The following is a 25984-nucleotide window of genomic DNA, read 5'->3' on the forward strand; positions in this document are numbered from 1 at the left end:
CCACACTTTTTGGTCGCCTGCCTTGGGCAGTAGGGGGGGCATTTCTATGTCACTTTTGCAGTCGATTCTCCCCTTAGTTGTTGGACACGAAGTCATTATTCCCTCTAGGGCTCAGTGGATTATTCTCTTGATTGGAGGGCATAAGGTTGGTTTCCTTAACCTATATGCCTCCAACATTAGAGGGGAACATGTCCTTATGTGGAAGGATTCATGGGTGATTGGAGGTGACTTTAACATGGTTGAGTTACCATTAGACAAAAAAGGGGGTAGAGAAGGAGGACTTCACTCTTTGGAGAGAGCAGCTTGGGATGCCTTCCTTTTTCACTACTGTGGCAGAGATACTTGGTTGGACGATGCCTTTCTTATTCAGCCACAATCCCTTCTGTTCTCTTGTTCGAACAGGAGGCAGCAGATGCCTATTCATGCACGCATTGACAGATTCTATGTAGATGATTGGGCACTAGACAGAGTTGGATCGGTATGCATTGCTGCTGGGGTTTCCACTTCAGACCACTTTCTTGTTGTGCTGGCTATCTCAGAGCCTCACTTGAGAGGCCGGTCCGCCAGCATCAGGATTCCAGATGCCTTGTACACAGAGGAGGACCTTACACAGGCAGCCCTGCAGATATGGGTTTCTCATGTCCAGGGTGGGCAGCCATATCTATCACATGTAGCTGCTGCCCTTTCTGGTATTAGCGACTTCTACCACTCAGTTGCTTGTACCAAGAGATGAGGTATTCTCACACCTGAGATTGGTGTTTTTCAGCAATTGGCAGATTTGTGGAGGGAAGAGCAGAAACGGCCTTCAGATGCTTGGATTGAGGAGCGCCTTGCTACAGCAAGGGCTCATCAGCAGATATTGCTTGATCAAAGAGCAGAGTTTGCCTTTCATGCACGAGAGTCCTTCTGAATTTAGCTGGGTGGCAGAGTCAATAAACACTTTTTCTCTACTCTTGGTCCTAGAAATAGTGGTGAGAGTGTATCCCAGCTTATTGACTCACATGGGGTTTTACAGACAGATCTAGATGATGTCATGCGTATAGCTTTATATTTTTATGCCACGCTTCTTACTGCAGATCCTGACACACGGGATAGAGAGGATGCTAGACAGGTTACTTGGCAGAGCATCCCCTTGTTGGTGAAACCGGATATGCATGTTTTGCTTGATGCACCTTTCACCAACACAGAGTTCAGGACCGCACTTTCAGCCCTTCACAAGGGCAAGTGCCCAGGTTCGGATGGCCTCACCCCTTCTTTTTCCATTGCATTTTGGGATATGATTGGAGACTACATTATATAAGCCCTGCACGGCATTTGGGACTCTGGCGAGATGCTCGGGACGCTCATAGAGGGTCTCATCCACCTTATCCCGAAAGGAGGTTGCAGAAATTTAGTGTCCAAGTGGAGGCCTATCACACTTTTGGGGACATGTTACAAGATTCTGGCCAAGGCAATCAGCAGCCTCCGATTGCAGCCCCTTCTCCCAGATCTTATTCATGACATTCAGACGGGATTTGTGCATGGCAGAAGCATTTTTGATAACATTTTCTCTTTTTGGGAAGCTTCAGAGTGGGCCATGTAGAGCGGCCAGAATCTAGCCATTCTACTCTTGGATTTTGAGAAAGCTTATGACAGAGTAGATTGGGTTTTTTGGAGGGCACCCTTCTACGTTTTGGCTTTACTGATGCTTGGATCAGAGATGTTTCCTCTTTGTACAGATCAACCCACAGCCAGGTACTTATTGATGGGGTAAGGGGTGAGAGATTTCAGATTTTCAGATCAGTCCGTCAGGGATGCCCCCTTGCTCCTTTTCTTTTTTTGTTCATGGCTGAAGCTATGAGTATCTATGTTAGATCTCAAGCTGACATCTTTGGGCTGAGACTTCCCATTAGAAGGGAAGAGGAGCTACTTGACAATGAGTTGGTAGATGACACAACAATTTACTTGGATGCCACAACAGAGACACTCACTTCTTTTAGAACAGCATTGGATTAATTTTGCTTGGTGGCGGGGGCGCCTATAAATTGGCATAAATCCAATGGCTTTTGGATCAGTGATGAGGACACTCCAGTTTGGGAGCTTGACATAGGATTCACTTGGGTTTAGAGGGGTGTGCTTGTCAGGTATTTGGGCTGCTAGGTCGGCTTGGATATTTCTTCCACGTAGCAGTTTGCTCCCGTGTTGGAGAGCATTAGGAGGAAGCTCCTTTTTGGGAGCTCAGCCAAGTTGGATCTTGCCTCTAGAGTTGTGGTGGTCAACCAGGTCCTCTTGGCCACGGCCTAGTTTGTTTGTTCATGTTGGTGCCGTTCTAGGGACTGCATCACTCAGCTCAGGAGACCGATTAGAAATTTTCTTTGGAGTGGGCTTGATTGCACAGCAGATGTGTTAGCCAGGGTGGCTTGGGAGACCCTCATCCTCCCTACACAGGAAGGGGGTCTCAATATCATTGATCCAGATTTACAGTGCAGAGCTTTACTCTGCAAGATGATGGTGTGGGGACTTATGCTAGGGCAGGAGCCGTTGAAGGCATTTCTTATTAGCAGCATACAGACGTGCACACCTTCTTCAGGAGGAGACTAGATGAGCAGTATTAGGTGGATTTTCACCACAACACACCTTAGATCACCTTCGTCCCCTCTCATGGTTGCCATATTGAAAGCATGGGCCAGTTTCAGGAGCACTCTTTGGAGAATTCCTCCTTCCTCTTGTGAAGAGATTCAATAAGCAACCGATCATGTGGAATGGCAGTATATTGGACGATCATGGCAGACCACATGGTGCCTCACTCTACATGCAGTGGTCCAGGTGGGACAGGGGACCCATATCATCTTTGGGGTCATGGAAAGCTTTCCGCAGGCTTCCAAAGGAGACCAAATCTCAGTTGACATGACATCTCAGAGGGAGTGCAGGGAGGATCTTGCAGATTGAGGCAGCCCTTCCAGCAGATTGGGTAGACACCCCAGCTAGAACAGACTTGTTTATTATTATCATGATTATATTTAGTTAAGGTGAGATAAGAAGATTCTTTGCCACATTGGACTGTACCATTGCTATGAACATAAATCAACTTGTATGGTCCATTCCATCCAAGTTTGAGATTGGTCTTCAATGCCCAACCTTTGCATTGTACAGCAATACCAACATTCCCTTCTTCAAATTCTTTCAAACAATATGCCAGTCATGCCAGGCTCTTCTCTTGCTCTATATCACCTACTATGATCACGCAGCCCGAATACACAACTCATCCAGCTCAGCTAGCTGCTGCAATCATCTCTTGATTGCTTCTGGTTCACCAAGGTGATAGCTACAACATGCAGACTCGGGACCAAAATCTTGACTAGAATGACGACTTCTAATCCAAAATCCATCCAGAATGAGTCAAATTTGTAGTGACCTTCTAAGCTGTCAGCCGGTAAGCCCATACTGCAGCAGAAAGCTTTGTATCCCAATCCCATCGATGTGTACTCATTGTCTTTGTGAGCACCAATTTTAGAGTTTTGTTGGTGGACTTGGCTTGTCAATTACACCGAGGGTTACATGCTATGGCAACTTGGTGTATGACCACAAACTCTTTGTAAGTAACTCAAATATGTTCGAGATAAGTGCACACTAAGTGTACTATTTCCCTAGTCTACATTTGTCTAGTCTCAGTTTAGTCTTTGTGTCTTGAGTGTGTGCCATGTGGCACTTCTACAATTATCCCATAAGCACTCTTGCTCTATGTCTTGTACTTTGGCCCATATATTCATGGGTCACATCATTGCAATCCATCTAGCTTGTGTCTTGTCTACACTCATCTACAAGGTAACTCTTTGTCTTTCAATCTTGTTCTTATTTTACTTCTAGTTTTCTAGTTTCTAGCTCTTGCTTTTATATTCCTACATGGTATCAGAGCCATAGCTACACCTCTCCCAGCTATCCTCTTATCTCTCCTTAGTCTGCTGTAGCCATAGCCGCACCTCTCCCAGCTATCCTCTACTTCTACCCCGATCTCGTGAGCTGAAGGAGCCGCCTCTTCTCAGATTTCTGCCCCGCTCAGCTGGTCGCCATCATCTCCGAAACGGACTGCTCCTGTCTGCCCTGCCATTCTCTGCACCACCACATCAAGCCGCCTCTTTCTGCCCCACCATCTCTCTGCCAGATCTGCGCGCCCTTTCTGCCAGCTGCTGCTGTTCTTGCTCAGTTTCTGCCCGCCATTGCTGCGCTCACCTCTTTCAACAGGCCACACCTCTCCAGCTGCTGTTCGTGCTGCTTCTGCTCCAGCTTGCTGCAAAAATAAAATAAAATCTGCGCCATCTTCTCCCCTGATGCTTCCCGTGTTGCTGCTCTCCTTGGCTGCCTTCTTCATCAACTCAAGGGGCTGTCTCTACCTAGGATTTATTGCGCATCATCTAGAGGCAGCTGCAGATCGACTTTCCTCTTGTTAACGAGCTATTTGCTGCATTCAGTTCTGCTCTCATTTCCTCTTGAAGAGTCTACAAGGTATTGTGCATTGCCTCTTTCAGTTTGCTGAGAAGTCCTTTTTGCTAGTTCCTCATGCTTCGATGGGCTGTCACATGCTATGGCCTTGACAAGTGGTGAGCGAGCCGGCTTCTTGGATCTCTTCTTTCATTCATTTCTACAATATTGTAAGGGAATAGACACTGCCCTTGCATCTTAGCAAGAGGTAAGACCTCCCCACATGGCCTCTTCTACTCATTCTCTCATGTCTATCGACAAATTCAATGGGTCCAACTTTCATACTTGGCAAATCAAAATCAAGTGCCATCTTATGAAAGAAGGTCTTTGGGACGTTGTTCACCGTGCTGCTCCCGAAGATTCCAACATTGAGCAAGTTGTCACTGCCAAGAACGACAAAGCCTATGCTATCATCTTGCTCGGTCTTGGAGATGATTACATTCAGCACATCTCCGATATACAGTCTGCTTCTCGAGCATGGATCACTTTGGATACCCTTTTTGGACCCCCGATCTAAAAACTCTAAGATTGCACTTATGATCTCATTCTTTGATCTACATATGCAGGAAGGAGCTCCTATAGCCTCTCATGTCAATTATCTTCGCAATCTTATGGTTCAGCTTGCATCAGTGAAGTCCCCCATCTCCAAAGATATTGCTATTGCTGTGCTTCTCAAAAGCTTACCTAACACCTATGCTACTCTTGTCACTACCTTCAAGTATCACAATAATCCTACTCTTGAAGGTATCATCAATGCTCTCCAAGAAGAAGAAAGAACTCAACAACAAAAGGTAACTAACACTGCATTTTCAGCAAAGAAAGGAAGTTCTAAGGTAAGAAAGCCTTGCACCCATTGTGGCAAAACTAATCATATGGAGAAGGACTGTTTCAAGGCTCATCCATGCACCATTTGTGGCCGTGATAATCACCGGGAGAAGGACTACTACTCCAAACCCTCTACATCAGCCCCTGCATCTACCTCAGCCCATGTTGCTGCAACATCTCCATCAACAGATCTTGCTGTTCCTTCCTCATATGATGAGAAGTGGGCTTTCTGATTACTTCATATTTCTTGTCTACCACTTTGACCACCAATGATGTAGGTCAAGGGGTTGTAGTGTCTTACTCATTCTGCTTTTGGACCTGAGGAGGGAATGTCTCCAAGGTCTATCTGTCTGTCTACAGTCTTCTGTCTATCTAGTCTTGTCTGTCTGTCTATTTGTCTATCAATCTGACTTTGTTTTGTTTTAGATCCATCTTGTCCCTACCCTTGTGGACCCATATGAGGATATCACTTGAGGAGGGGTGTCTCAGGATCTTTGTTTGTCATGTCTTCTGTCTTGTCTCTCATTCTATCGGTCTTTATGTCTGTCTTCTAGTCTTGTCTTTCTGTCTTCCTCCTAGTGTTCACTTAAGGAGGGTGTTGGAGATAAGTGCACACTAAGTGTACTATTTCCCTAGTCTACATTTGTCTAGTCTCAGTTTAGTCTTTGTGTCTTGAGTGTGTGCCATGTGGCACTTCTACAATTAAGCACTCTTGCTCTATGTCTTGTACTTTGGCCCATATATTCATGGATCACATCATTGCAATCCATCTAGCTTGTGTCTTGTCTACACTCATCTACAAGGTAACTCTTTGTCTTTCAATCTTCTTCTTATTTTACTTCTAGTTTTCTAGTTTCTAGCTCTTGCTTTTATATTTCTACATGGTATCAGAGCCATAGCCACACCTCTCCCAGCTATCCTCTTATCTATCCTCAGTCTGTTGTAGCCATAGCCGCACCTCTCCCAGGTATCCTCTGCTTCTACCCCGATCTCGTGAGCTGAAGGAGCCGCCTCTTCTCAGATTTCTGCCCCGCTCAGCTGGTCGCCATCATCTCCGAAACGGGATGCTCCTGTCTGCCGTGCCATTCTCTGTGCCACCACATCAAGCCGCCCCTTTCTGCCCCACCATCTCTCTGCCAGATCTGCGCCGCATTTCTGCCAGCCGCTGCTGTTCTTGCTCAGTTCTGCTCGCCATTGCTACGCTCACCTCTTTCAACAGGCCGCACCTCTCCAGCTGCTGTTCGTGCTGCTTCTGCTCCAGCTTGCTGCAAAAAATAAATAAAATCTGCGCCATCTTCTCCCCTGATGCTTCCCGTGTTGCTGCTCTCCTTGGCTGCTTTCTTCATCGACTCAAGGGGCTGTCTCTGCCTAGGATTTATTGCGCATCATCTAGAGGCAGCTGCGCATCGACTTTCCTCCTGTTAACGAGCTATTTGCTGCACTCAGTTCTGCTCTCATTTCCTCTTGAAGAGTCTACAAGATACTGTGCATTGCCTCTTTCAGTTTGCTGAGAAGTCCTTTTTGCTGGTTCCTCATGCTTCGATGGGCTGTCACATGCTATGGCCTTGACAAGTGGTGAGCGAGCCGGCTTCTTGGATCTCTTCTTTCATTCATTTCTGCAATATTGTAAGGGAATAGACACTGCCCTTGCATCTTAGCAAGAGGTAAGACCTTCCCACATGGCCTCTTCTACTCATTCTCTCATGTCTATCGACAAATTCAATGGGTCCAACTTTCATACTTGGCAAATCAAAATCAAGTGCCATCTTATGAAAGAAGGTCTTTGGGACGTTGTTCACCATGCTGCTCCCGAAGATTCCAACATTGAGCAAGTTGTCACTGCCAAGAACGACAAAGCCTATGCTATCATCTTGCTCGGTCTTGGAGATGATTTCATTCATCACATCTCCGATATACAGTCTGCTTCTCAAGCATGGATCACTTTGGATACCCTTTTTGGACCCCGATCTAAAGGGTTGGCCACTGACTTCTACAGGACCCTCTTCCAGCAGGAGCCGCTTGCCCCTCGTGCTAGTCGTGCCCGTGAGGAGGTGTGGAGGCACATTCCATCCCTGGTCCAGCCTAGCATGCAGGCGACGTTGTTGGCGCCGTTTACCTCGGATGAGATGCTGGAGGCCTTGATGGCTATCAACGGACAGAAATGCCCAGGAGAGGATGGGCTTCCCCGAGCATTCTTCACCTCCTTCTGGGACCAGATCCATCAGCCCCTCCTTGCAGCTCTGCAGGGGATTTTCAGCAGCGGTCAGATGCCAGAGAGCCTCTCTTCGGGACTGATTTGCCTCATCCCGAAGGGAGGAGATAGACAGGAGATCCGCCAGTGGCGTCCGATCACTCTCCTTACCACCGCCTACAAAATCCTCGCCAAGATGATCAGTGCCAGAGTTCGGCCTCTACTCCCAGACCTCATTCATGACACTCAGACAGGCTTTGTCCAGGATCGCAGTATCCTGGATAACGTCTTCACCTTTTCAGAGGCGGCGGAGTGGGCTCAGCACAGTGGATCACACCTTGCCATTCTACTTCTCGACTTCGAGAAGGCCTACGATCACGTGGACTGGTCCTTTTTGGAGGGGACTCTGGAGCGGCTAGGTTTCCCGGCAGGTTGGATTCAGGGTATCTCAGCTTTGTACAGGACAGCGTCTAGCAGGGTCATCATTGGAGGCAGGATGGGTGAGCGCTTCAGCTTGGAGAGATCAGTGCGTCAGGGCTGCCCCCTTGCTCCTTACCTGTTTCTTTTCTTTGCCGAGGCCATGACTTACTACCTTCGGGCGAGGTCTACCGGGATCAGGGGTTTCGCCTTCCACTTCGGGAGGACACGGAGCTTCTGGACTCGGAGTACGCAGATGATACAGCCCTTTATGTCCAGGACGATGAGAGGATGCTAGAGAGGGTGCGGATGGCCCTGGAGGTCTTCTGCTCGGCCGCTGGTGCGAAAATCAACTGGAACAAGTCAGTTGGTTTTCTCACAGACCCTGGGGCGTGTTCTCAGTGGGGGCGATTTTTGGGTTTCAGATGGATTTCACGGTGACAGACAGCTAGATACCTTGGCTTCCAGGTTGGCCTAGACATCACGCCAGCTCAGCAGTTTCTCCCGGTGCTAGACTCCATCCGACGGAAGCTGGCTTTCTGGAGCACTGCTAAGCTGTCTCTTGCAGGTCGTGCCCTGGTAGTTAACCAGGTCCTCCTAGCCACGGCTTGGTATGTGGCTTCCTGCTGGTGCTTCTCGAGATCCATCGTGGCACAACTCAGGAGGTTGGTTCGGAACTTCCTTTGGTCTCGGGAGGATGGTCTTAGAGATACCAGAGCCAGGGTTGCTTGGCAGACAGTCATTCTTCCGCAGGCTGAGGTGGCCTGGGGGTTATCGATCCAGAGCTTCAGAGTCAGGCCTTGTTAGGCAAGCTAGTCATCCGCGGTTTGACCCCGGGGGGGCAGACGTGGAAGATGTTACTTCAGCAGGGAGTCGGCTCTTGTGTCCCGCGCCGAGGTGGAGAGTGGCTACCGTCCCTCAGATGGATCTTCACTTCCGCCCCGCTCACTTTGCCCCGTTCCCCACTCGTTCGTAGCCTCCTCATGGTTTGGAGGCGGCTCCGTCTCAGTCTCATTCAGTCCCCTCCCAGCTGTCAGGAGGAGATCGATCGCCAGCCGCTCGTCTGGAATGGTCAGGTCAGAGATGCCGAGGGCCTTCAGTTGGGGGAGAGATCACATATCAGGTGGGACGGCTGGATGAGGGGGCCAGCCCGGTCCCTTCGAGTTTGGAGGGATACGTACAGACATCTGGAGATGGCTGATCTTGCAGACGCAGCTGGAGGTGCACGCGGAGTCCAGGCGAGACGCACGGAGATCGACGGTGCGATCCCAGTTGCTTGGTTGGTTCCACCTGAGCCTCAGGTCCTCATGCCTGGTGACACCCGCTGGCTAGGACAGTTCACCCCCCGTGGCATCCCACTGGTGGTCGCAGGACGTATGGATGACTCCTCTATCTCCTTCTTCGCGGTTTCAGGGGATGGACGACTCAGGAGAGAGGATGCGCTCATCGACCCCCTACTCCCGTGGCAGAGGGTTAGGGTCGTAGGCCTTTTGGGGAAGGTCTGGCGTACCGACCCTAGTATCGAGCAGGACCAGTTGCAGCTTTGGCGTCTTTGGCTCTGGGAGGGGCGGGCCTTGTCAGAGCTTGATTGGGACCCAGGAGAGTGGTGGTGGCCAGAGATTGTGACAGGACAGGGGCCGACTTCCTTCTTCGCCTACAGCACGACTCTGGGCAGGCGAGTTCTCGGGAGGATACAGAGCCGCCCCCCCACCCAGCGACCCAGCTGGTACGAACAGGGTATTTCCAGGTTCTTTTTGCAGGCATTCTGGAAGGCCTTGTGGGAGAGCTGGCGGCCGCGGAAGATCTCATACTTCCTGTGGCTTCTTGCCCACAAAGGTCTTCCAGTGGGGAGCTGGTTGAGGCTGATAGGCCAGGACGGATGCTGTCAGATTTGCCATGCGGATGAGGAGTCACCAAAACACTGCCTGTGGAGCTGCACTCGCGCCCAGGAAGTGTGGAGGTGGACTTTCGGGCTTCTTACTCGTGCAGCACCAGAGCTAGGATTGATCACTTGGGGCGCGTTCTGTTGGTGCAGCACCGCACCTGGTCTTCATCACTTATTCGAGGCATGCCAGCAGGACCCCACTTTCCTTATCACACAGGGGACGTGGGGGCCGCTCGAGGGTATCCCACAGCACCTAGCAGAGGCTGATACAGGAGTTCGGGAGAGGCAGCCAGTCTGGGAGATTATCAGCAGCATTACAGGATGGCACATCTGGACCTCGCGCTGCGCGCAGATCCTCGGTGGCACCTCCTTATCGACTGCCCAGATCATGGCGGAGATTTGGAGTGAGATTATTCATACCCTCAGAGGCCAGTGGGACCAGATTCAGGGAGACTCCCGGGCTGGTCAGGAGAAGCGGAGACGCTTCCTCCGGGCTTGGGACACACAGGGCCTCTTCTTCGAGCAGACTACGCAGGGCCTTCGGTGGCACTACTCACCACCCCGATGGCTGTTCATTCACACTCAGCATATCCCTCCATGAGAGTATGATTTATTATGCTACCTTTTAGGGCTGCGTCCGGTTTGTGAACGCAGCCCGTCAGCTATAAGCTGACCTCTTGTATCTTGTTCTCGAAGTAATATAATTAGCACTGTTTTTTCGGCAAAAAAAAAATGTAGGTCAAGGGGTTCTAGTGTCTTACCCATTCTGCTTTTGGACCTGAGGAGGGAATGTCTCCAAGGTCTATCTGTCTGTCTACAGTCAGTCTTCTGTCTATCTAGTCTTGTCTGTCTGTCTATTTGTCTATCAATCTGACTGTGTTTTGTTTTAGATCCATCTTGTCCCTACCCTTGTGGACCCATATGAAAATATCACTTGAGGAGGGGTGTCTCAGGATCTTTGTCTGTCATGTCTTCTGTCTTGTCTCTCAGTCTATCGGTCTTTATGTCTGTCTTCTAGTCTTGTCTTTCTGTCTTCCTCCTAGTGTCCACTTAAGGAGGGTGTTGGAGATAAGTGCACACTAAGTGTACTATTTCCCTAGTCTACATTTGTCTAGTCTCAGTTTAGTCTTTGTGTCTTGACTGTGTGCCATGTGGCACTTCTACAATTATCCCATAAGCACTCTTGCTCTATGTCTTGTACTTTGGCCCATATATTCATGGGTCACATCATTGCAATCCATCTAGCTTGTGTCTTGTCTACACTCATCTACAAGGTAACTCTTTGTCTTTCAATCTTGTTCTTATTTTACTTCTAGTTTTCTAGTTTCTAGCTCTTGCTTTTATATTCCTACAAAATACTCCTTTTATGAAATGAGTTTCTTGATCATTGACAGATTCAATTGGGCATCCCTACCTGCAGATAATATTCTCAAAGAGGAGCTTGGTTGTAGTCCAGAGCCGCGTTATCCCTTAAGGCTTTGGCCTTGGGCCACTTAGTAGCATAATTTGTAGCTGCCTGAATATACTTGTTATAGGTATATTGAGTTGTAGTCTATAATGGACCTATGTAATCTAGACTACAACGCTGGAATGCTTCCCATGGTTGACTTGGTTGCAATGGTATGTGGTCTGGAGAGGAGGCAACCGATATGTGCACTGATAGACATCATACCCAACACTGTGAGCATCGGCATCCTTAAACAGAGTAGTAACTCACCACCAAAGTGACCTCCTGCTGTAGGGCTTGTGTGCGTCTCATAAGTATCTCAGCTCACTCATGTGGCAAAACCCACCTTTTGCGAATATCATCAGCTATGTTGACGATATAACTGCCCACCAATCAAGCTGTATTTCCAGGCCTTCAATGCCAATTGCTTGCGATTGTCCTTCGGCATGTGCTTGGGGAAAGTTCCCTGAGATAAGTAGTGCAGCATCTCATCATACTCAGTTTTTGTAAAGTCAATAGCTTGTCCTTCGGCATGTGCTTGGGGAAAGTTCCCTGATATAAGTAGTGCAGCATCTCATCATACTCAATTTCTGTAAAGTCAACAACAAACAAATAGGCATCTGACAACTCAATAGCAACACCTTTACTATCATCTGAGGCTAGCAACCTGGACAAAACAGTCATCTCTTGCATGTGATTTCACAAGTTTATGAATAGTTCTGAAACAGAATTCCTGTAGTAACAGCATCCATCTGACCAATCTGGCTTTGATAACTATTTTATTGATAAGATATAGCAAAGTCTGATGATCAACATAGAAGTTAACTGATTGTTGAGCAAATAGTGTCGAAACTTTTACATGCTATATAATATGCCAAGAGCTTCACGCTTGGTTGTATTGTAATTGAACTCAGGTTGAGTCATCAATCAGCTTGCATTATACACTAGATAATCAGGCTTCCCACTAGCTGAGTCCATATAATACCAATGGCATATCCAGAAGCATCCACAGGATTTTCTAGAGGAGGCTCTGGAAATCCCTCAGAAATAGAAAGATCACTCTTTTCTTTTGGCTTTCTATTCATGGAGGGATTGCAGTGAACCTGTGGAGATCACGATTTGGGGCTGATCCCACTTGCCCTCGCTGTCATTCTGCAGAGGAGTCAGTGCAACATTGCCTTTGGGACTGCAATCAAGCGAGAATTGTTTGGAAAGGAGTTGCTCGGATACTCAGCATTTTTCATACTTCCCCTTTCTTCATGACTTGGGGCTCGGTCGCATGGTTATCCCTTACTGGGCCCAAGGTGTTTTATGAAGGTGAGCCTTCTTCTTAGGCACTCTCAATCCGCCGTCAGGTGATAGAGCCCTGCTCTCTTCAGGATGTACCACATATTCCTTTCAGAGCTTCACATGTTTCAGTGGACACCTCTTGGGAGATTTTGGCTAGCATTTCCTCTTGGCACATTTGGAGAGCAAATGCACAGAGGCCTTGGATGACACCCAGATACACCCATCATAGGTGTTCACGGGTATTTGGAGTGACACGGTTCACACTTTGATAGCCATATGGGCTAGCATGCAGGGCCCTTCATGGGAAGCCTCTTCTAGGAGGACTGTATTTCTTCGAGTTTGGAGGGGTTCTCCCTTTTTCTCGAAGGTTGCTACCGGATTGAGATGGCACTATCAGCCCCAATCCTTTCTTTTTGGCTCTTGAGCTTTTCATGCATTACATGGTGTATCCCGTATTCCCATATGGAGCTTGCTCTAACGGTTTTCTTTAATACTTAATAGAAGTCTCTTTTTTGCAAAAAAAAAAAGAAGCATCCACATGAACATGAAATATAATATCCCATCTTGGTTGTCTAAGAATGGGTGTTTCAAAGGCATGTTTCTTAAGCAGACAACTCAATAGTCCACTGAAACTTGGTGTCCTTCTTGGTTAGCTCATATAATGGAGATGCGATTTGGTAAAATCTATGATAAACCTTCTATAAAAACTGATAAACCCACAAAAGATCTCAATTGAGTCAGAGTCTAATATTTTCTATAGCCTAAATTTACTTGGCTTGGTTCTGATTCCTTCTTGAGAGATGACATGGGCAAACACAATACCAACTCGGACAGAGAGAATACTTTTGGTAGGATTTAAAGGAATGCCTACCTGTCTACATCTGTCAATGACATTTCCTAGATTAGTAAGATGCACAAAGACAACCAAATATAGTAAGATACACAAAGACAACCAAGTAAACACAAAAATTATCCAAGTAGATAGCAATAAACTCGGTCAAATAGTCCCTACTAAAGGTTTCTACCATGAAACTTGAAAAGGAGAAGGTGCATTTATGAGTCCAAATGGCATCACCTCTGTGGCATAGAAACCCCACTCAATAACAAAAGTATTTTTAGTCGAATCTTGATGTGCAACAGAAATTTGATTGTAGCCACTATAACCATCCATGAATGAGTACATCTCATGTCCTACAACTTGTTCAAGAATCCCATCTGTGAATGGAATAGGAAATGGATCCAGTACAATTTGAGCATTCAATTTTCTGTATCCACACATACTCTGAGTTTGCCATTCTTCTTGGTACTACCATAATAGGAAATGACCAATCACTTCTGTCAATGGCATACATGAACCCTGCTTGAATGAGCTTATCAAGCTCGGCTTCAACTTGCTTAGCATAATAAGGATCCATCTGTACCTCTGTTGCTTGATAGGCTTTGTATCTGGGACAAGTGGAATTTTGTGCTGATAGATTTCTGCAGGAACCCTTTTAAATCAGTGTAACTCCAGGAAAAGACATCCCTATACTGCATTGATCACCAACCATATGGGCATTGATTACTACTATCCGTGGTTCCTCTTCTAATCCCCAATTTAGTTCTTGTGTTGGTTCCAAAATTGATTGTTCGGAACCAAGCCGAGTAACTATCATTTTTTGTTCAGCTAATTCTCTTTCACCAATACATCGAGTGCTTGGATATAATTTTTGTTGTTCTGCCAGCTTTTTCACCTTTATCTTCTACTTGAGCTTGGTAGCTACTTGAAACAAGTCGAGATCTCCAACAAGCAATATTTGAAGTTCCTCAGCCAAGTTTCAACATCTTGTGAAAATTGATCTCGGACTTCCAAATCTTTTGGTTTGCAACTACTTGGGACTTTACTTGGATTAGTTGGAATCTGAACTTCTGCTTCTCCAGTTTTAATGGTCATTACCTCGGAACCCGCATCGTGCAACACCTTTGCACTTATTAACCAAGATCTCCCGAGTAGTGTTCGGTAGGCATTCTCTTCCATTGGAATTATGAGTAGACTAACAGTGTAATGTACCCCACCAATGGTAATAACAATATCAGAAAGCATATCTAGGGGTTCAACAGGCCCTTGATCTGCCATGTGAACACAGAATGGAGAAGGCTCTTCACAACAGCTTCCGAGATTATATTTACTCCAGAACCGCCATCCACGATCACACCCAAAACATTCTGCTTCTTAACTTTTACTATGATCACTGTAACTTCTTCATCCATCATTGGGGTGTCAATGACCGGGATTGTCACAAACAAATCTACTTCTGTAATAGGCTTCTTCTTGGCTTGGAGTTGATGCAGAAAGAACTCCCTGCAATATGGAGCGATCTTTAGCAATTCAGCCACTGTGAGGCTGATTTTTAGTTACGAAATATCTCCCATGCCTTCCATCTTTGGGCTTTGGTCACCATCAAAACTGGTTCTTCCTGTGACTTGGTTGTAGAAGCTTCACCCAAGTTATCGGTCGGTGTTGTCACACTCAGATCTGGAGGCAAGTCCTAGATGGTGCTTTGCCTTCAGCTCTCAGGATATCCTATATGCAAACTGTTTGCTTTGAACTTCCTCTTGTTTGAACATAAATGTAAACACCTTTCACTTCACAATGCTGTTTTTGACATATCTTGTTTGAAAACTTGCTGATGCATATGTCCTCCACATCCTCCAACAAAGAAGGAAAGGTATGGACCTATGCATTTCCCTATTCAACTCCTTTGGTCTTGCATGGTATGAGGAACATCTCACGTGGGTCTCTGCATTCTTGTGAAATTTTCCCTTGAACTTTTGTGGCTTGAGGTATATCTTATTTTAAAGATTGAGAAGGCTAGTCTCCTTAGTTGCGGTGGAAGCTTCCATGTAAGAGGAAGTTGGCAAACCTCCATGTGGATGCCTTCTTGTAGCTTGTGTTACTTCAGAATGCAATCACACTTTTTATTATATTGTGAACATAAGGCTAATCACCTTTGACTATACACTATTATTTTTTATACATGCTGAAGTAATGCACTGTAACTAAAATCACTCTTTTTATGATAATGAAAGCCCATGTGGAACTTGTACCCTTTTCTCTATAAAGGAAAGGAATGCTGGCAGATAAGATCACCTGGTTATCTCCATATATTAACATAACAGTATTCACTGATAGATCTGCCTTATAACCAGTTGGGACTATCGCTTTTGTCTCTTCTTCCCTAGTATATAAGAACTCCAAGTTTTTTCCCAATGCAGAATTCGAGCAGGAATGTTCCATGGAATTATCTGCAATTAAAACAGCATTTCCATAACTAGCTTTCCTTCACACTAAATAACCTTGTTTAAGAGAACTGCAACAAGGAAATTGAAATGTGGAAAGATTGAAGTCCTTCAAACTTGCAAAATATCTATTAAATTTGTATCCTAATCCATTCAAAAAATCCATTATATTGAAAAGGTGGTCAATAATATATGTTGAAGTCAGCTTGTTCCAGATATGACTATTGTTTTCATTATAAAATGTGGAAATGACAAGAAGTCATGTATCCAATACCAGGAAAATCATCAGTGCTGGTCTGCTTGTCAAGTGTTATGATGTTCCTATGCATGAATTCAATATCGGTGATTCTGGTTTCTAGTTCACGAATCTGTGCCTCCATTGCCACCTTCTGGGCAGCCCATGATTGTGTTTGTGTTGCAACGCTGTAAAAATTAGCAGCAGATTTTATTTTAAAAAGCACAACAGCCGGTCCAATGTCTAGTGCTGTAGTCTAACAGTTTTCCTCTGCAGCCCTTCCTTTTTTTCTTTTTCTTTGATGCATCATAACATGTGATTCTCTGCTAAATGGAGCTAAGAAAAATAATTGTGATGTTTGACTCCCCACACTGAGCTCAATCAAAGATATATATCCTGCTTTTCTGCGTAACTAATGTGAACATAGCAGCAAATATCATGACTTATTCGAATCTTGAAATTTTTTAATCAAAGTATAATGCATTCCCTTGAACGTTTTTATATGAGTTCCAAAATGTTAAGACAATGACTAGAAGTTTCAGTAAAGGGGCATCAAGCTTGAAAAAGGAAATCAAATGTCAGCAGATGTAATAGCATTCTATCCATCAAAAGAGACACTATCCTTGGTTCTCCTCGCTTCCTACAGTTCATGTATTGTCATCTTCCTTGCAGGCCTTAGGCTAAAATATTTGTACGAGCTACAACGCATTACTACAATTGTACAATAGGAGAGAGGGATAATTTAGCTCCCATTCTCAAAATGTCCAAAACAATGCATGAGATGATGCTTTTTAGGGCAAGAAAATGAACTTCCATTAAGAATGACCGAAATTCATGAAGTGCAAAATCATGCGAAAACCCTCAAATACATCAAGTAAGGACAACATATCCAATCCAAAGAGTGGAAGTGTCAAAAAGGCAATGCGGCTGTGAGTGTGAAGCACCATGGTCTCACTCTCGCATGAAAGCTGCTCTCTCGGACACTGCTTTCAACGTGAAAAACCCTGGACTCTATTCCAAGTGGCCATAGGAGTGTGGATATCGTACTAGATCATGGCAAAGGTCTAGGTCCCATATAGGGCCTCCGTGCATCTGGATCTCCAAATCTGCCATGTGTTGAGACTAGCAATGACCTCCCAAGACGAGTCTATTGGGGCGTGAGGGCAGCAATGCAGCTAGATTGATAACCTGGGGGGTACACCTAGCTATGAGAAAAGCCCTGTCTAAACCTTCTCCCTTGTAAAAGATCCCCAAGTGATGTAGAGGGTGCTTGCCGTAATCTTGCTAAGCAAGTGTGATTCCCCCACTAAATATTTTGGGCTTCTTTGCATCCTTAAATATAGTGTTGAATGGACTCCAAGGCTGAAAGGCATCTTGGGCATCCTGGGCATCTTGGATTTGCTCCAAAAGTCAGTCTCTAGGTGTTGATCGAGAAAAAATGGAAATCTACCTCTTTCAGTGCTTCCAATGTTTTTCTACAACATCAATCCACTCCCATTCCCCACAGTCCCATTGTAAGAACTTTATGGGACACCACCATAAAGCCAAACCCTCCACGATCCCAAAGGGATGTTCTCCAAGCGGGGGTCTAAATCTCTAGGGATGCCCTCCGGGCATTGCTCCACGTGACCCACAATCCAAATCGGCTCAAAATGTGCATCCACGAGGATACCCACAACCTCTAACCTAGATAACCTGCCTCCAAAGTGACATCAAAGACCAAGGCATCCCCATATATATCTCGTTGGAGACCTATAAGCTAAAGAAGGACACCTTTTGAAGATAGTGGGAGAGAGGGAAGGAGTCTCACTTGCGACTTTCTCACATGCACAAATGGGGGAATACACACAAAGGTGGAGGCTGAAAACAGTTTTCCTCTTCTTAGTTGTGAAAGCCAAAAGAACTCAAGTACAAAGAAAATAGAAGAATCCTATATGTGGGTCTCAAACCAAACTCAACTAACTAAGGTGGCATACTAACTGAGCCACAAACTAGAGTAGATAAGGATAGCTGTCATCCAGCTATTATTCGTGGGCGGTGTACCAACCGCATCTCCAGCTAACAAGTCGGTGACATAAATACACAACGGTCACCCTGGCATATCGCGAGTGGAGCTCGATATCTCAACACTCCCCCTCGAGCTCAATCCCAATTCCTGCACACACAAAGCAGGTCTCTGTACTTGCGCAGCTTCTCTGCGCCCAATGCTATCGTGAATATGTCAGCTACCTGATTCTCTGTGCTGACATAAACTAGATCAATAAGACCTAGTAAAACCTTCTCCCGCACATAGTGATAATGCACCTCAATGTGCTTTGTTCTAGCATGAAAGACTGGGTTCTTTGCCAAGTGTATGCTGCTCATGTTGTCACAATAAATGACAACTGGCCCATCTGTAGACTAATGCATATAATAGAGTAGCTTATGCAACCAAGCTACCTCACATGCAGCCATTGCTGCACCCCTGTACTCAGCCTCTGTGCTCGACAAGGCAACTGTAGGCTGTTTCTTACTGCTCCAAGTGACTGCAGCACTCCCAAAAGAGAACACATATCCACTGGTAGATCGCCTATCAGAAATACTACCAGCCCAATCAGCATCAGTGTATCCATGCAACTGTATCTGAACCTCAGCCTCATAAAATAGTCCATACTGCAATGTGGACTTCACATACCTGAGTATGCGTCTACCCGCATCCAAATGCGGTTTCCTTGGAGCCTGCATAAACTGACTTACCAACCCAACAGCAGCATAGCTCAAATCTGGCCTGGTAATAGTCATGTAAATCAAACTTCCTACTATACGTCTGTACATAGTAGGGTCTTCCAGAAGCTCACCTGCATCTGCGCTCAGCTTCACATTCTACTCCAAAGGAACTGAAATAGGCTTGAAGCCTGTCATTCCATATTTGGATAGCATGTCCAATCCATACTGCCTCTGCAAGAGCTGTATCCCACTTGGTGATCTAATCACCTCAATGCCCAAGAAATAACGCAGCTCTCCCAAATCCTTCATCTCAAACTTCTGCCTCAATAGCATTTTCACATGAAGGATATCTTCATCACTATCACCTGTGATGATCAAATCATCAACATAAATGACCAGCAGCATAATCCCTTTCTCTGTTTTTCTCACATAGAGTGAGAAATCTGCCTTGGAAATCTGAAAGCCAATAGTGACAAGATACTGTCCTATCTTGTCAGACCATGCTCTAGGTGCTTGCTTCAAGCCATACAAGGCTTTCTTTAACCTGCAAACAAACTCAGGATGAATAGCATGAACATAACCTGCTGGCTGCTCCATAAACACCTCTTCTTACAAATCACCATGCAAGAAGGCATTCTTTACATCCATCTGATGTAAAGACCATACCTTTGATGCAGCCATAGCAATGGCTGCTCTTACGGTTGCCATCCTTGCAACCGGGCTGAAAGTTTCTTCATAATCAATGCCATATGTCTGTGCATACCCTTTGACAACTAATCTTGCCTTGTATCTATTCACAGAACCATCTGCATTGTGCTTGATCTTATAAACCCACTTACAGCAAATTGCATTCTTGCCTTTAGGCAAAGGCACCAATTCCCATGTAGCATTAGCATCCAAGGCATCCATTTCTTCATTCATGGCTTTCTCCCATTTTTCATTTCCCATGGCTTGCTCAAAAGAAGTGGGTTCTGGTTCCTGTATCACTTTGACCATATAGGCATAGTGATGGCTGTAAATCCATCATATTTCAGCCTATCCACAGGATACCTAACCCTGGTAGACCTGCGCAAAATAGGCTCACTTCCAGGTGCTCTCAAAACATCCCTGGTCTTCCTTACTCCAGGTGTAACAACATAAGGAATACCCAACTCATCATCAATGCTCTGTTCTGAGCCACTGGATTCACCATCCACATAAGAGTGACCTGCATTCACATCAAACATGGGCTGATCTACCTTCTCTTTTCCTTTTCGTGATACCTGCGTACCACTATCTGCATTGCTTTGAGGAGATTCTCCTGATCTCAATCTGCCTGTCCATGGCGAAGTATGTGAACCACTGCTAGAGGACACTCCAGGTCCACTAATAATTTGTGATTGCTGCTGTGAATTCTGTGCAGCATTACCATTTTGTGCATCTACATCAATCATCACATTCACTGGTTTATACCAGCTGCTCATCTCATAAAAAACAACATCTCTGCTCACTGTGAACTTACGTGTAGAAGGGTTATAGCATCTATACCCTTTCTGCTGCAGAGAATAACCAATAAAGATGCACTTCTCAGCTTTTGGATCCAACTTGGACCTCAACTCATCTGGCACATGGACATAGGCAATGTAACGAAAAATTTTCAAATGAGAAATATCTGGTTTCCTACTAGTATACATCTCCTCTGGCGTCATGCCATGTATTGCTGCAGTGGGAGTCCTGTTCATTATATAAACTGTTGTAGCAACTGCTTCAGCCCAATAATAATCTGGTAGATCTTTTTCATTTAGCATAGCCCGTGATACCTCTCCAATATGCCTGTTTTTCCTTTCTGCAATTCCATTTTGATGTGGGGTATGACTGCATGAATATTGCTGCTTTATACCATGCTCCTGCAAGAACCTTGCAAACTCATTTGAGAGGTACTCTCCCCCTCCATCTAACCTTAGGCATTTTATTTGCAGGCATGTTTCTTTTTCAACCATAGCTTTGAAAACTTTGAAGTGCCCAAACACTTCGCTTTTCTTTTTCATAAAATACACCCAAAGTTTTCTGCTGAAGTCATCAATAAATGTGACAAAATAGTGACAGCCACCAATAGATGCAGCTTTAGTAGTCCACACATCAGAGTGGATTAATTCCAATGGCTTTTTACTCTCTTGAACATGCCTAGAAAAAGGTTTCCTTGCCTGTTTCCCAAATTGACAGGCTTCACAAACCTTGTGCATTTCTGCAACCTTGAATTTAGGCAATCCTGCAACAATATTTTGGGCTTGCATTGATTTAAGTCGCTGTATATTAACACAACCAATGCGTTTGTGCCAGATATCAATATCTGCAACTACACCGGTCCCATGTGCAAACATTGCTGCACTCAATTCAGGCATGTCCGCATCCAACGTAAACATCCTGCCCTTCTTCTTTCCTTTTGCTATCAAGCGACCATTATTTTTCATATCCTCAACAAAGCATCCATGAGGATTAAATCTGACCTGCAAGCCCCGCTCAACCATCTGACCAACAGAAACCAGGTTCTTGGTGATGTTCGGGACATGAAATACATCAGACAAGTATTTCTTTTTCCCATCCTGCATAGACAAAGGAATTTTGCCAATCTGCACAATAGGATGTGCAGTATCATCACCAGTCTCCACAAATCCTGGTTTTTCCATTTTCCTTGCATCTTGCATCCATTCTGCATGACCTGTCATGTGGTTTGACGCACCTGAGTCAACATACCACACATCATTTCGTTCTTCTGCACTTGTCACAGAATTGGTCATATGCTGCACCATAAATAGATGCTCATTTCTGTCATCACCCTGCCTACTAGAAGATGCATAATTGCCTTGCTGCAATTTTCCATTCATAATGTCATTCTGCTTTTTGTAGCAGTCCTTAGCCAATAGCACATGGCATCATAATCTAGGTGTACCCTATAAGAGTGTGAGGTAAACTACTTCTCTTTCGTGATTTGTGGGCATTTCCTCCACTCAGCATAGCAAGAAGGTTGGTTTGCAATCCACCGGTCTCTAGAGTGTGTGCTAGCGCAGACTCTAGAGAAAATTGTTGAGAGTTGTGGTGCCATGAGCACATGTAGAGCAAAGGTATGAGTAAAGGGCAGGCTACCACATGGCATGGAGGAGATATCCCACATGTGAGAAAGCATATGGATGTAAGTACCCTCACCTATAAAAGGGAGGTTCATTTGAAGTAATATCAATCAAGCACTTTGCACTATCTCAAGATTCTCTTTATGAGTCTAAGCTAATCTATCTTGGAACCTAATTGACTTGAGTTCTAGATCAAGATCACTCTTAGGATTCATCCACCTTCGATTAGTGTTGTCATTAGAGTAGATTAGGTCCATAGGAGAGCTCGGTCCATGTCCTTTAATATGGTATCAGAGCTTAGGTCCTAGCTCTCCTAGACCAAATGTAGATTTTTTGATTAGAGGTGTTACTATTAAAGCTTAAATACTACAACCCGAATAGCAAAAGCCGTGGCAGCCCCGTGGTAGGGTTGTCTGCCTAGTGCTAGTGCCTGACTTTTCGAAATGTGTCTTTTCTTACATCCTTGCAAGCGACGAGCCCTTGCTTGTGGCTTTTTTTGTCTAATGCTAACCTTTGAGATCCTTTATAGGTCGCAATTGCTACTTATAACTTGGAAATTTAACTCGTTGTGCAATCACTGCCTTTGACTAAAAAATGCTTGACCTCAATTCTTTCCCTTACATCACGACTCCCTACACAACCAAGTGTACTACAAGAATGTAGCCATCAATCAATCTACCAATCAGGTGTATTTGTAGCTATCAATCCAGAGAATTGACTCCAACGTACATAGGACCTTCGAGGTACCTTTGAAAATTGGCACCCCAACCACGGGCCCCGAAACGGCCTCAAATCAGAAAAATAAAGTCACTAAGGGCTACGCCCTCCCCCGCAGCATATACTGCGCTCTCGCCACACCGCGAAGGGCGTCTCAATCTGAGACAGTGCACTCTTGCACTTCTGGCTGTGCTACCTGCAGAGATTTGCTCCCAAACTCGAAATAGGAAAGCAACACTAGTCCTCTTACCAGGACACCACGAACTTGGCTTGCTTTCTTGAGCTCCTTACCACGAACAAGGCTCTAATACCATGTGAAGATAGTGGGAGAGAGGGAAGGAGTCTCACTTGCGACTTTCTCACATGCACAAATGGGGGAATACACACAAAGGTGGAGGCTGAAAACAGTTTTCCTCTTCTTAGTTGTGAAAGCCAAAAGAACTCAGGTACAAAGAAAATAGAAGAACCCTATATGTGGGTCTCAAACCAAACTCAACTAACTAAGGTGGCATACTAACTGAGCCACAAACTAGAGTAGATAAGGATAGCTGTCATCCAGCTATTATTCGTGGGCGGTGTACCAACCGCATCTCCAGCTAACAAGTCGGTGACATAAATACACAACGGTCACCCTGGCATATCGCGAGTGGAGCTCGATATCTCAACACACCTGTCCTCAAAAAGGCCCAAATCCAACTAGGAGGACAGTGCCATTTCTCATCAATAGAGACCTAGTCCAAGGGTAAGGATCCCTCTAAGGTGACTAACAATCTACTATCTACGTTGATCCAGAAGTTTTTTCAAAGCCTTCCAAGAGCCCATTGAGGAATGTGGGGCCTTGAACTGCTGCATGTAATCAAAAGCGCCTAGGAGTCTACCATGCTCATCCAAAACCAAATCATTCCACATGATAGGCTACCTATTAACTCTTTTTTTCTTTTTCTTCTTTTCAAGAAAAAGACTTCTATTAAGTAAGAGAAAAAACCCGCGAGAGCAAGCTCAAAGCGGAATACATCATGAAATCATGAGGATAAATAAAACCCCCTCGGAGTGAGGTGGAGAACAACCAAGGCTGAGGCTGAAAGTGGCACCTCAACCCTGTAGTAGTCTCAGAGAAGAAAGGAGAATCCTTCCATTCCCTGAAGAAAGAAGCCCTCCTAGCTGAGGCTGCACGGGAGTCTCCCTACATACTCGTTCATACAGCCATCAAAGTATGTACGATGTCTGTCCAGATACTAGCCAATGTGTGCAAGGGATGAACCTGAGTACCCTCCAAAGCCTCTGTGCATCTGGCTCTCCAGATATGCCAGGATGCTATGCTCGCTAGAATCTCCCAAGAAGTATCCACAGAGGCATGTACAGTTGTAAAAGAAAGGTGTGGTACCACATCCAACGAACAGGACTCAATCTGATGACGTCGAACCGAAATGGCCCGAGAGGAGTCAAATCTCTCATAGAATACCTGAGGCCCTATAAGAGAAAGCCAAGCCACTGAGCCCCATGTCATAAAGAATAAGGAGTGGGCAAAGTGACTGAAAATCCTGGCTACCCCCATCCAAATCATCCTCGCCTGTCTGCAATCCCATAAGCAATGCTGAATAGTCTCCGAAGCAGAGAGGCAACGAGGGCAAGTAGGGTCGGCTCCGAACCTGGATCTCCAAAGGTTCACTGCAATCCCACCATGGATAGAGAGCCAAAAGAAGATAGTGATCTTTCTATTCCTGTGGGATTTCCAGAGTCTCCTCCAGAAGCACCTCTGCAGATCCGCAGTGATATCAAATGTCTCCCAATGAGGAACTACTACTGAGCTGAAATCTCCTGGCATTACTGACCGTGTAACAAAAGAAGAGGATGCTCTTCTCTCGATGCCCTGCGTCAATCCACTCCCACTCTCCCGGGTCCCACTGCAAATACCTGATGGGAACTCCCCCATAGAGCCAAAGCCTCCAAGACCCCGTGGAGAGTAGCCGGGGGTCTGGGTCTAGTAACCACTCTAAATCTAATCCCTGCACCAAAAGACCTACAACCCTGATAGGCTGAAAAGCAGACTCAAGCAAGATGTCCTCTGTGGACCTGAGCAATCTGCCACCATCGTGCATACTAAAAACTAAAGCATCGTCCTGTGCATCTCGAAAGGCCAAAACATGAAGCGGAACACCGCCTCTCATAAAAGTACCTGCCCAAGTGGAGCAAGTGAGTGGCAAATCATCTGTGTCTACCCAAACCTCTAGAAGGGCTGCCTCAATCTGCAAGATCCTCCCTACACTCACTCTGAGATGTCCTGTCAACCTTGATTTGGTCTCCTCTGGAAGCCTGCGGAAAGCTTTCCAAGACCCCATGGATGATGCAGGTCCCCTCTCCCACCTGGACCACTGCATGTAGAGTGAGGCACCCAGTGGTCTACCATGATCATCTAAAATACTATCATTCCACATGATGGGTTGCCTATCAGTCTCTTCACGAGAAGAAGGAGGAATCCTCTGAAGAGTGCTCTTGAAACTGGCCCAAGCTTTCAGAATGGCAACCATGAGAGGCGACAGAGGTGATCTGAGGTGTGCTGTGGTGAAGATCCACCTAATACTGCTCATCCAGTCTCCTCCTGAAGAAGGTGTGCACCTCTGTATGCTGCAAACAAGACAGTCCTTCCACGATTCCTGCCCTGGCATAAGTCCCCGTACCACCATCTTGCATAGTAAAGCTCTGCACTGTAAATCTAGATCAATAATATTGAGACCCCCTTCCTGTGTAGGGAGGATGAGGGTCTCCCAAGCCACCCTGACTAAGGCATCTGCTGTGCTCCTGAGCTGAATGATGCAGTTTGAGGAATTGGGGGACGTCATTAATTTGGCAGACAGGATGAATTACAGCGACAGGTATGCGTGGATGAAAAGGTCCCTGAATCTTGCTCAGCGTATCATGGATGACACCTTCACCCAGCTTGGGACAGCGGTCTTCAATTCCACAGGTTATGCTCATAAGCTTCTCTCTCAACAGCAACATTTGAATTCGAGAGAGCACAGGCAGCCCAGCATCGCGCCACAGACGTGACACTTCGACAACAGGAGGAAAGGTGGCAGAAAGAGAAGGACTCAGCAATACATGAGCGTGACATTGCTTGGAATATTCAGCAGGCTGCCCTTGAGGATCGCCTCCATAATCACAGGCAGGAATGGGAAGCAGAAATGACAACACTACGCAGCCAACATGCAGCAGCTTTGGCAACTTTGCAAAGCCAGCATGTCACAGAGGTGACCAGATTTCACCAAGAGATTACACAGTTAAAAGAATCTTTGTCTTCCTCCGAGATTGCCAAGGAAAAATCAGAATCCAGAGTGGCTGAATTGGAAAAGAAGCGTTCATCCATGGAGGAAGAATTCACAGATCTTCGGACGCAGTTGGCCACCCTCCAGACTTCCTAGTCCACCTT

At 45.7% G+C, this 25984-nt stretch overlaps 1 protein-coding gene across 1 annotated transcript in view; it reads right to left on the minus strand.

Annotated features, from left to right (window-relative positions):
* Positions 1 to 25984, minus strand: part of LOC147895861 (uncharacterized) — a 128005-nt gene that overhangs the window by 55636 nt on the left and 46385 nt on the right. Inside the window, exons 4-5 of the mRNA XM_087382884.1 lie at positions 16067 to 16215; positions 15644 to 15798 (exon numbers count right to left, since the gene is read on the minus strand). Coding sequence (XP_087239010.1) covers positions 15644 to 15798; positions 16067 to 16215 — 304 coding nt within the window. The remainder of the gene's footprint in view (positions 1 to 15643; positions 15799 to 16066; positions 16216 to 25984) is intronic.

Source organism: Dipteris shenzhenensis, chromosome 12, assembly GCF_047967505.1.
Source record: "Dipteris shenzhenensis isolate YYH24624 ecotype China chromosome 12, Dip_SZ_1.0, whole genome shotgun sequence".
Classification (NCBI taxonomy): domain Eukaryota; kingdom Viridiplantae; phylum Streptophyta; class Polypodiopsida; order Gleicheniales; family Dipteridaceae; genus Dipteris; species Dipteris shenzhenensis.